At 37.5% G+C, this 12,516-nt stretch overlaps 1 protein-coding gene across 4 annotated transcripts in view; it reads right to left on the bottom strand.

Annotated features, from left to right (window-relative positions):
- Positions 1 to 1,712: 1,712 nt before the first annotated feature.
- LOC140156945 (synapse-associated protein 1-like) overlaps positions 1,713 to 12,516 on the bottom strand; it is a 38,842-nt gene continuing 28,038 nt past the window's right edge. For 3 of the 4 annotated variants that reach the window (XM_072179988.1, XM_072179987.1, XM_072179990.1), the window contains 3 exons: positions 12,056 to 12,111; positions 8,493 to 8,519; positions 1,713 to 6,550 (listed from right to left, as the gene is read on the bottom strand). In XM_072179988.1, the coding sequence (XP_072036089.1) occupies positions 6,452 to 6,550; positions 8,493 to 8,519; positions 12,056 to 12,111 (182 nt within the window). In that variant the 3' untranslated portion in view covers positions 1,713 to 6,451. The remainder of the gene's footprint in view (positions 6,551 to 8,492; positions 8,520 to 12,055; positions 12,112 to 12,516) is intronic. The other variant, XM_072179989.1, reaches the window with a different exon arrangement.

Raw genomic sequence — 12,516 nt, 5'->3', positions numbered from 1 at the left:
GCGGTCGGATTTTTTTTTTCTTAATTTTTTTTTCGGATTTGGCGTATTCCTGGACCTTGCTAGAGCTAAATGCTACAATCATTCATGGTGACTTAAAAAAACCCAACATTTTGTTTCTTTAATATGCAGTTAAAGTTATAATTGTGTTCATGTCAGTCTTTTAATGATTTCAAATCCAATGTATTTTGAAGTCACTAAAAATAATAGACTATGACATGAAGTTATAAATTTGCATATTGAAGACAAAAAATGTTTTTGGAGGGGCTTTTTTTAATTTCAACCATGAAAGATCTTAGCATTTAGCTCTAGCTAGGTCCAGAGATACTCCAAATCGAAGAAACAAAAATTGAATTTTACTTATTTAAAATTAAAAAAAAAAAAAAAAAAAAAAAATGGTCAGGCCTTAATCGGAGGGGGGTGGTGGAGGACAAACAAACAACTTTTTTATTTGGCCTAAGGAGTAATGTGTCCACTCTTATCCAAATTATCCTTTACTTGACAATACAGTGGACAATACATCTAAGATTAAGGTTACCAAAAGGGTTCACTAGTATTTTGTAAGCCCCCCCCCCCCCAAGTCTTTTTAAAAAGAACTCAAATTAAAAAAAAAAAATTAAAACATTAGTAGACCATTTTTGTTTGACACACGTACCTGACTACCTGGTCCAATTTACAATGCCACACATCGTTGCATTTGGTCACATTGGCTCATTTATATGTAAGAATTTAATACTGAAGATGCAGTTGAAAGTTGTACTTTGGTCCACTCGAACTACTCAAATCTTGCAAAGCACAAATTTGACCAGTTGTGTCAAACAAATTATGCTACCAATTACTTTTATCATTTTAAATTTTGTAAAACACTTTTCAAGTTGTTCTAAAAAGTCTTAGGGGAAATTTGAAACTTGTGAACCCTTACGGGCTAAATCCATACACCCCCTGTGGAAGACATGACCTTAATCTCGCACACAGGGAATTTAGATTTCAAATGGAATCACCCATTCAGCTATGAATGGATTTCAAGTAGCCCAAGTTATATATCAGAATAGCAACATGTCTTAATCATAACCAATTCAAATCAAATTAATCAGGTTTGAAATTTGCAAAATTATATATTTATTTTATGATTTACAATAGTAACTTTAAATCAGGAGTTGAAAATTTAAATATTATTTGGTGGTTGGATTTGACCCCAAATCCACATTTGATAGCAGGCTGGAACATGCGGGGTTGGGTGGGATGCATGTGTGTTTGCCAAGGACACACACAAGATTTTTCACCCTAAACTGCGGACTTACTTCCAACTGAGGACAGTCCGTAGTCTCAAACTGCTGCAAAAGACCTCAAATGCATGCTAAATGCATTATAGCGCTATTTGCCTTAAACTGAGGACCAATCGTGTAAAAACTACCATCAGCAGTTGATGGATAAAATTCTGTTTCGTATTATATACACACAAAAAATCCACCATTTTAGTCCACGGTTAGGCGATGAAAACATGATACACAAGTCCTCGGTTAGATAGCAATACACAATGTCCTCCATTGGCGACAAACACAGCCCGGTGTGTGGGGTGGATGTGGGGGTGCGTTTGCATTACAAATACTTCCGAGGACTCTGACATAACAACACACCGACACACCGAGGACATTTTTTTTACCGAGGACCTAAACACGCGTCCTCGCTACGCAAACCTTGTTAAACGGTGAAAAATGAGGTATTATACCCTACTACCCCCTCTATAGCTTAATGTCCTCGTAGTGTTAACCGGAATCGAATTTATTCGGTATTACCGACCTCTTGAGCACTTGACATAACAACCCACCGACACACCGAGGACACACACACATTTGGACTTGTAAAAATTTCGTCATTTTTTTCCAGGTCCTCCGAAGTATTTGTAATTCATGTGGATGTGTGTTTGCCATCAAATACACACATTTTTATGGAACTTGACATTTCAACTGCGGACTGTCCCGGTTTATCTAAGATGTGCAATTGACTGCAAACAGCCTAAAAATGCATTTGAGAGTGTGCGGCTATTGATATGATATAAAAATCAGTCCCCAGTTCATAGGTTAAAATCCAACAAAATTGTGTATAATCTATGTAAAAAGGGTCAACGTCCCTGGTTAGGCGCAGCAAAGAACAAAAAACAAGCCAGTCCTGTACAGGTTCCCCATTTGCTGGCAAACACATGTACGGGTTGTGGGTTGTTGGAGTGCCCATTCAAAGCGAGGAATTGTGGAAGATCTACACATACAAACTAAGGAAAAACGACAAGGCAAGGAACAAGCGATGATTACAAAGTGTGGATTTCTACATTATTAGAAAGGCAGACCTCACTCGGTATGGGGTGTATGAAAAACACACTTCAAATAAGCTTTCCTCGCTTTATATGGGTGTAGAGTGGATGCCTCGGTATGTATGTACAGAACATCTTTTGCGCCCTCGCTTTCCATGGCTGCCACGTAATGGTGTGTGGGGAGCATGAAGAAGTGATTCAAATCTTATTACAAAATTATAGTGCATTTCAAATAAAACAGTACATATTCTTTCATAGGCTATTGGAGATTACTTTAAATATATACAAACTAATAAATTAATGATCCAAATTCACACAAGTCATCCATCTCAATATCTTAGCTTTAACTCAGAGGCTGATTTAACCCCCTGAGCACTACCTGCTGATCTAATATTGCCTCTGATTGGTCAATAACATGGCAGAGGATGATTTAAGGAAGCCCCATCATGCATTGTAAAAGTGTTATCACTAGAGTTTCAACTGCCACTTTACTTTTCAAATCCCATTGAACTCTGTGCAAAAGATGTTGTTTTAGAATTGCCCGTGTGTCATTATTACTTGGTCGATTTCAGATCTAAAGTGATGTATGCATGAAGGATAATTCACACCTTCTGTAGATAACATAAAATGTGAAATCGACCAACCTTTTGAAGGTGTATTTATTGTAAATATATCTGTCCAAATTCAAATTTCACCATGCACGTGTGTATGCAGTGGGCGGGCAGTGGTGTCATGTTCACTCACACAGCTGTGCTAACCGCAAGACTTGCTGGGAAGTGTTTAAATCATCCTCTGATAACATGGTATCTTCACTTTAATCACCAATCAGAATGGAGCTTTGCAAATAATTCACCCCAATTTTTTTGTGAGGTGAAATTATTCTAACAAATGTTGCTGATTGGTTCAATTGATAATGAAAACTTCTTTTTGGCCAAACGGCAGGTAGTTCTCTTGGGGTTAAAAACTTCCCATTATCCACTGCAAGAGTGTTTTCACTATTGCTTGCAAATTTCCTTGTATTCTTTTTAAAAGTGCAGGTACCGTAACCCTTTCAGGTTTACTCACAACCTTACAGTAGACCCCGGTGTTGTCACCGCCTATTCAAAGGCGTAACGCATGTTCGTTCCCAAAGTCAAAAATACCCCCCTATTTCAAATAGGAGAGTCAACCATTCAGGTAACCCCATTTGAAATTCACACGCCCTGTGTGGAAGATTAAGGTCATGTCTTCCATAGGGGTGTATGGATTTCAATTGGAATAACCCAATTTTAGAGCGATTACCAAACAGGGTGCAACTCTACTAGTCTTATTACAAGACTGCTCTACCCCAACCCTAAACCCTAAACTCTGTAAACGAGGACTGAGCTCAAGTCTAGCAAGTTGCACCCTATTCGGTAATTGTACCCCAATTTTTCTCTCTCCTATAGGCACACTCTTGAGCATATCTTTTTCAATATTTATTCACATGTATTTCTACTTATTATAGTGTGCCCGAAGGGGCTTCTGTAAAATCACCCTATCTTGGGCACATTTCAGCCCTTAGGTGCACACCGAGCCTCAAATCATAGCCAATTTCTGGACATGCCCCTGCCAGTGGTGGTACAAAAGGGATTGGGGTGGGGCTAATTTTCTTGGTACAAATATAGAGCCCCATCCATCAAAGGGCACTCAACCTATTAATTTCTATTAATATTTATCAACCTATTAATTTCTATTCCAAATTATTTCTTTTGACAGGGATGAAAGCAAGCACTGACATAATTTCCTGAAACTGCTTTAACATTTCCTGAAAATCATACAAGATCCAAGCAAAATTTCCTGACCTCTGACCTGACACTTCCCTGTGATATCAAACCTAACCTGATATCATATAATTGTAACTCTCCTGAAATTGGCACGCCTTCTAAAGAACAATGCAGTTTTCAGTTAAAACAATTAAACCTTGTGTTATGTCAAAAATGCTGGTACCACTACCACATGTGTAAATTTTGACTAACTTATTAATATTTTGAATGGAATACAATATTAGGCTATCATTTACTGAAAACACCAAAGGTCAAGTATACTTGTTTTTCAAGTTACAAAGTTTTGTGACATCTATTTTCTTATGTATTTTCTTGTTTTTTACCTCCATATTTTTGCCTGTATCTCAATTTCAAATTTGCCACCTGTGGCCCTCATGGACCAAATTGTGTCACATTTTGTTTACAAATAATTGTATACAATCCTGCTTAGCAGAGCAGGCATATCAAAAGCTGACAGGTTTCTGAACAAAATGCAAAAATCCACAACCGCAATGGGGGGGGGGGGGTACTTAAAGGTGGGATGGCACTGTCCCTCCAGTCCCTCTAAATCCACCCCCAAATATTTAATTACATATAAAAAAGGTTTCAATATGGATGGATGCTATCTGATTGTATGATAGTACCAGGTAAATACATAATGACAAATATTAACTGTCTATGAGTGTGATGGTCGAAATAGAATCACAAGGTGAAAGATGGATTGTTTCATTACACAAGCCGGAAAAATGGAACAATACATCTTTCACCAAGTGATTATATTTTGACCGTTACACAAATTTAAGACAAGTAATATTTGTTTTATATCACTCATACCAAAATTATATTACTTAAAAATACCAGCAAATACATTTTTTCATCAGCATATCACCATATTTTGCTGTAACATATACGTCACATTTTGGGGTCTACCCCATAACTAAATCGGTGAGTCTAACTGCGTGTTTCTACTGGGGAACGGTTGGCGGGTAATGTGGTTTAGTTTAGAGTGTCACCGGTTAATGTGCTCAGTGGAAACAGATCGGTTCAGAGTGATGCGGTGTGGACACCCGGCAACCGTGATCCACCTCATGAGGTAGACGATGTGGTGTGACACCCGGTATTTCTGTCAGTGGAAACACAACGGTTAACGGTTGCTGGGTGTTGTACATTTTATGTATCACATCGTGACCTTAAAAGCAGCTTGGGGGTCAGGAAAACATTTTCAGTACTTCCGGTACACACCACGACCCTTATTTTAAGCATCAGTAGAAACGTGCTGGTTGTTGCCTGAATCGGATTGTGGGTTACCAGGTAATACCGGGTAAAAATACAGAGTGCTCAGTGTAAACACGCAGTAAGAGTCAGCGCCCGAATGGTGCATGCGCACTACAATGAAACACTGTGATGGTAAAAAATGATAAATAGCAATCAACCAATGAACTGTGTAGAATTTATGAGTGATATAATTTTTTACAATATGGGATACCAGCAAAAATTACTTGTGCGAAATAGAATAATATATTAGCACAATCATTTTTTAAAAGTTAGCTGTGGTTGAGGTATGCAAAACGTGACAATGTTTAATTTTATGATTGCCTGTGTTCTTGAATATTTTTTTTACAAAACAACTAATTAATATTAATGTTCCTCATGGGCACTACCGCCATTCTTACAGAGCATCTGATTGGTTAAATACATGATATAATCATTTGAGTAACCAATCAAAATAGAGCTTTTAGATCTCTTAACAATTTTAAGCCGTTCAGTTCTACTGACTATTCTTACCACATATCTGATTGGCTGAATACATGATATACGCATCTTTATAACCATTCAAAATAGTTCTTAGGGGATGATAGTTCAGCCAGTATTGCCCATAGGGTTAAGAATCAACTGGTTTGCCCAAAAATGCTGCAAATAGAGTTGACATGATCTTCGGAGAATCAACTGGCTCTCCGTATCATGTATGATGAAACATCGTTGTGAGAATCCCATCAAGAAGTGCCCTGCACATGCTGATAAAACTCCCCAAGAAAAATAACCCTACAGCTTCTGAATTATCAAATATTACATCCCGCATCACCATCCATTTCTCACCCCAAATCTACAACACATACTGCGCGAATACAGAAGTGGGGTCCTGATTGGCTAAATAAATCACAAGATGAAATATCGGCACCTGCAAGCAGCGTCTTAGCCTGACTCTGATAAGACCCGACCTTTTTCAAACAATACATATGGCGCAGGTGTCGGCACTGTGCCAAGTATTGCAGAATAAACCTATAATGTATTCATCATGTCCATATTAGTTTCTTATCAGAAGTAACCAAAGTAACCTTCTAGTGTCAAAGGTCATATATATTCATTTACTCTCTTCTTGGACTTCCTCCTCTAACATTTGATCAATTTCTTTCTCCCATTCTTCGTTTCCACCTCCATCTTCGTCCACTACTTCATAATCCTGCGAGAGAAAATGTAAAAAAAAGGTAAATTCCATACATTATAAGTCATTCACAGTGATGCCAATGATTTAGGCGCTGAAGTGCATGCACTACATGCAGATCGCTTGCCATGCCTCAGCAAGTTTTGCTGCAACTTTCCTAAAATTAGGCTACTTTCCAGTATCAGTTCATTAATTTTGATGTATTATCCTCCTATTTTCGCCAAATTATATTAGGGTTTTGAGTCTTTGAAGTTCCAAAAATTGCAGTAACAATGGGTTTTGTACCCATTTATTGATCGGACATTAAGTAGCAGCCTGCTGGTGAGCCAACTGGCGGCGCCTTGGTATTGAAAAGGTTTTTGACAACACTGATCATTCACACTGGGCTATTCCAGTTTTAATCCACACACCCCCACATGACCTCAATCTCCCACACAGGGGGATGTACATTATAAATGGAGTCAACTCCTATTTAAATATTACACTGTATGGTGTAGGCCAAAAAAAAGTTGTTTGGTTGTCCTTGACCAACCCACCCTAATCTTGAAAATCTGGAAAAATGTTTGTACTGTACACACACAAAAAATACCCTTCAATTTTGCCATCCTGAAAAGATTTGTAAACAGTTTCTTTACACTTCTAGTTTAAAAATATGAATGAAATGATACAGTAATGAAATATTGAATTCTCTCTAATAAATGCTCCCCTCTCATCATATTGTTTTAAGTAAAAGTGACCGAAATGTAGAAACTGGAATGCCACAGAATGTTGAGAAGTTTAAAACTGGCATTTGTTGGGCATCATGATTTTGCGATAAAAATAGAACCAAACAAAACAGGAAGCTGACATAACACACTTTTTTCATCTAAAATTAATTTCTCGTAAATGCCCCCCCCAAAATGTCACACTCCCGGGAGCGTATATTAAAGAAAATATGGTATCCCAATTTAATCTAAATGTTTTGGCAATAAAAAAGGGTGGTTGAGAACAACCACACAACTTTACACACAAATAACCAAGCATTAGCAGACTATACTTTGTTCGGTATATAATTGGCAAACATTATTTGGCTTTTGTTCATTTGTTACTTTACGCAAATACGAGTCAATAAAGTCTCAACTTACGCTTCGGTAAATTTACAGTAACGCATTACCCAAAGCGCAACTAGCATAAGTACTGCGCCCATACTAACTTCTATACCAATCCTCGGTGCTACGAGTCTTTGCCAATTACGAACCGAACAAAGTATAGCAGGGGTTCCGTGAATGTTGCTATGACTTTAATTTGGTAAATATCGGGGGTATCTAGACACCATTAGACCCAGGGTGCAAAGCGGGCGAGAAGAATAGCCTTAAAATAGGCTGACTTTACATGTTTTAGGCATCCAGCTCGCAAACCGCCTGTTTATTAGAACCGTGGTAAAGTAGCAAATAGTAGATGATTTAAAAATATTTATGAAGTACTCCCTGTATTTTCAAAAAACATATTTTACCATATAAGTGCAAAAAATACATAAAATACACATTCTCTCACCCAGTAATATTTTAAATTTGGCACTAATGCTGAAAGTGTCTCAGCGATATATCGATAGGATCAAAATATTATATGGGACGGAAGTGTGACGTCAATGTGTCAAATTTGACTTGAATTCAATATAAGTTGTTAAAATGTGAAATCAGTAAGCAGGACAAACTTCTCAAATACCACATCTTTCAATTCACAATGCCAACGAATTTGAAGAAAATCCACTGCACAGAGACATTTATATGCACGGAAGTTAACCCAATACCAGAGATGTGAGTTAGCCTGTGTTTTTACAGTGGACAAGCCCCGGAAGTGTATTATAGCATAGCCCTGTGCATACTGCAGAGAAAAGTGATTGCATGCAGGCTGACTGGCTCATGCTTCATAATCATAAATAATAGCGGTATACATTTTGTTTGCACTTTTACAGACTTACATCGATTATTATATTCTCCTTATCCAACTGAAATAAAAATGATGATGGAATCGGGTGTTAAAATTCACTGAAAGGCCATTCAAGTTTGATCTTTCGATCGACCATCCATGCTTGGTCGATCCTTATTATTTATAAAATCAATTAATTGACTCTTGTTATTCTGCACACTACTATTGCTCTCCAGGCTTTTCTGTCATTGGTCTGTGTCAGAGTTTGTGGGTCTACTTCTTTCTGGTTTTGCGCAAACCATGTTGGTTTTGGTTGCCCGACAGGACGTTTAGTTTTTTGTTGGAATTTAGCTCTGGGTCCGATCCCGGTCCCCGCGCATCCGCGGGTATTCATGCTTGTCGGTGAACTTTAAAAACACCCCCTTTTTTTTGTTTTTTTGCGAAGTTTTTAGGGGAAATACACCCCTTTTTAGCGATTTCGCGAATTATTTGCCCTTCGACAATACCCCTATTTTCGCTAAAACGCTAACGATATTTCTAACATACCCTTTTCTGACAGAAACACGTAGGCTGCTCCATGAAAATACCCCTTTTTTTCAATTTCGTGAACACGTGGTTTGAAAAAACACCCCTTTTTTGTGTGTTTAGCGAATCGCATTTCTTCATCTGAAAACACCCCCTATTTCGCGAATTTTTCGACGAGCATGAATACCCATGGATGCACGGAGTGCGGGGACCAGGGTCCGATGTGCTGGAGTTTCTTCTGGAGTCTGTATAGATGGCCTACCCAGTTTAGTTGTCTTCTGATGGTTTTGCTCCATGGTTCAGTATTTGTGTTTGTATATAGATCAGTATTGACATTGACCAATTCACTGTCGAAGTGACGTAATAATCGGATTAACTAGCATAGCAATAGATGAATACAATTTTTGACTATATCGCCCTGCACTACAACGTTCATGCGGTACCTATGCATTGGACCATATCATTCTGATCATTCGCACCTGTAAGATAAGTAACTTTTAAAAGAACGGTATTGTGTTTAATCTATGATTGCAGACATACACAGGTGATGAGTGCAACCTGCTTGTAGTGCAGGGTGATATAGTCAAAATTGTATTCATCTATTGCTATGGTAATTAATCTGATTTATTATGCCACTTCAACAGCAAATACAAATTTACCAGTAATTCTGATTAATTAGTTGATATGTCATTAATAACAAGCATCAAAGCAGCATCGGCGGTCGATCCAAAGAACAAACCCTGGGGGGCACTTGTATTTCAAGGTGGACACCATGCTTGTGTACAAAAACAAGTAAAAAGGGTTGTTTTTCAGCATTGGGCAAGTACAGCACTGTACCTGTTTAGGGTGTCAAAAATCAGGAAAAAGGGTATACTTTTCCAAGCAAAATACTTGCTTAGGGTACCAAAGTTTAATGGCAAAATAAAAAAGGGTGAAATATAAGCTATGTTTGGCTTCTATCAGAACAATCGTAGGGTAAATATCATTAAGAAACATCAAACTACTATTAAACAAGAACCTGAACATGAATTTTTACTTTCTTAGTGTTAAAAATGGCAAAATACTTGTTTAGGGTATGTTTTACACACGCTGAATAATATTTGTTTAGGGTGCATTTCAAGAGTCCATACATGAGCATGGTGTCCATCACGTAATGTAAGTGCCCCCCCCCCCGGATCAAACAAATTTGGCTCTGGTGCCTAAACAGACATCCAAATGTTTCATTTTGAAATGGATCAGGGTCTTACTCTTGTCCATAGGAATAATGAATAATGACCCTTGTCATTGATGCCTTGCCTGACCTCAATAGCTTTGTATTGGTTAATACCGTAAAACCTCGTCTACAGGCATATACAGTGCTTTTGATGAAAGCTAAATTAATCCAGGCGCCATCCATCGACAAAATTATAACATTATAGAGTTTGAGCAAACAAGTAACCGATACAAGCATATACAAACAAGTATTATTGTAAGACCTATTGTATTGGCATATTTACGGCTGTTTCGTAGCTTTTATCAAAGAAAGACACTCTATATGCTTGTAGACGAGGTTTTACGGTATTGCACGTAAGACCAATGCATGATTGCATGTGTTCGATAATATATTTACCTGGCCTGCATGCCTGAAATTGTTTCAAAACTTTTTTAAGTAATTTTTTATCAAAATAGTTATGTAATTTTGGTTTGGATTTTTAAAAATAAAAGTTTCTTCCACAATTCATTATAAATACTGTTACAGCTTTGATGAAGCAAGATCCGATTTAATTATTTTCTTATAATAGCAACAGGCCGTTTCATTTCTGTTCATGTGGCTCAGCAGCGTCATAAGCTATGAATATTCATAAAAAAAAAAAAAAAAGCAAGATGGCAGCGTCTATTAGCCAAAACATTCTCAAAAATAGCTTTTATATTTTTATCAAATAAGATAATAGTTGGTCACCTTTATTGATAATTTTGACTAAAAAATATGTGACATGATCTGGTATGGAGGCCAAAGGAGGCATTTTAGAAAATTTAGTAACTAATTATTACCTCATACAAACATCAGCTTATCATATACTGAAAACACCCAAGGTCTAGCATACTTTGTTCTTAAGTTCCACAGTTTTGTGATGTCTATTTTCTTGTGCATTTTCTTGTTTTTTCATATTTTTGCATTTCCAAATTTGCCACCTTTAGCCTCCATGGACCTGATCATGTCACATATTCATATGATACTTGGTTGTAGGTTTACCACAATTCTCCTTTAAGGAGGCCTAAAACAAATTATGTTGGATCCAGACCTCAGCCAGGACAAGGGACGCCACTGCCTGTCTCCAGTCTACAACCCCATCATCAAGTCATGTGACTCCTGTTTACCCTGTGCATCACATGACTAACTCTACTGCTTCACATCACTTTCTGATGAAGTCCAATGGATGTGGTGATGAAATACCAAGTAAGCTGACACTGTTGGCAGGGCACCCTTTTTAAAGGGTGCCACTTGGAAATTTGGAAAATCCTTAAAAGGGTGGGGGTTTAAACTTTGTTGGTAAAAAGGGTGGATTGATATAAAGGGTGGGAGTAAAATAAAAAGGGTGGGAGTGCCAGCTTACAATTTATTTTCATTGAATGATAAAATCATCCTAGTTTCCAAGAATAAGTGCCAAACCACAAGAATAAGTGCCAAACCACTGCCAGCAAACCATATCGCAAGATGAAATTCCATTTGAGGCAAGTTTACATCCACTAGGTTATCGTGTGATGTGCAGAATTTGGCGTACTTGATTTACTTAGAACCAAATTGCCTGTGACTTCATCAATGTAGGGGAAAAGCAAAAAGTGGTGGGGGTCAGGAATTTTCAGTATAAAGGGTGCCCTCTGTAAAAAGCGTGGGGTCAGGTATTTTCAATATAAAGGGTGCCTCAATAAAAAGGGTGGGGGTAAAATAAAAAGGGTGGGGGTCAAACCCCACTGCCAAGTATGGCTGAGAGAACTATTTTAAAAATAATTTTACTGAGTTTGGGTTCATCTCCTATTTGGTATTCATCAGAATTTAAGCAGGAAAAAAAAAGCAAGAAAAAAAAAACCCAGTATTTTTTCATAGCATACCTGCAATTCTTGTTGTAATTCTTTCTCCCATTCTGGAATGTCATCATCAGTAGTTCCTGTAAGATATTCACAAATTTAGTGATCCTATATGTTATTTTCATAATTTTATATACAGTTATGGGGGGGGGGGGAGGGTTTGACTTGGCAGTGGCAGACTGATGATTGACATAGTCTTACATCTTATAGGAGCCAAGAAACATATAACTATTATTAAAAGAGTTAAATAATTGAAATTCATTTCAATAAGTTTTACAAGACATAGTCCTTTCTGACACTGAATAAAAACAAATCAATTATTTAGTTGATCCATTTCGTAGCATATGGTGTATGCTTTTGTGCAATGGCAAGTCATTTTTACGCACATGGACAAAAAAGATAACAGACCACATACAAGCAGTCAAAGTCTCAGCATCACCCGATAATGAGGGACGATTATTCCATGATATGCGACAGGCAAAACT

The sequence above is a fragment of the Amphiura filiformis genome, chromosome 7, assembly GCF_039555335.1.
Source record: "Amphiura filiformis chromosome 7, Afil_fr2py, whole genome shotgun sequence".
NCBI classification, from domain to species: domain Eukaryota; kingdom Metazoa; phylum Echinodermata; class Ophiuroidea; order Amphilepidida; family Amphiuridae; genus Amphiura; species Amphiura filiformis.
This window is presented reverse-complemented; position numbering and strand designations above follow the sequence as displayed.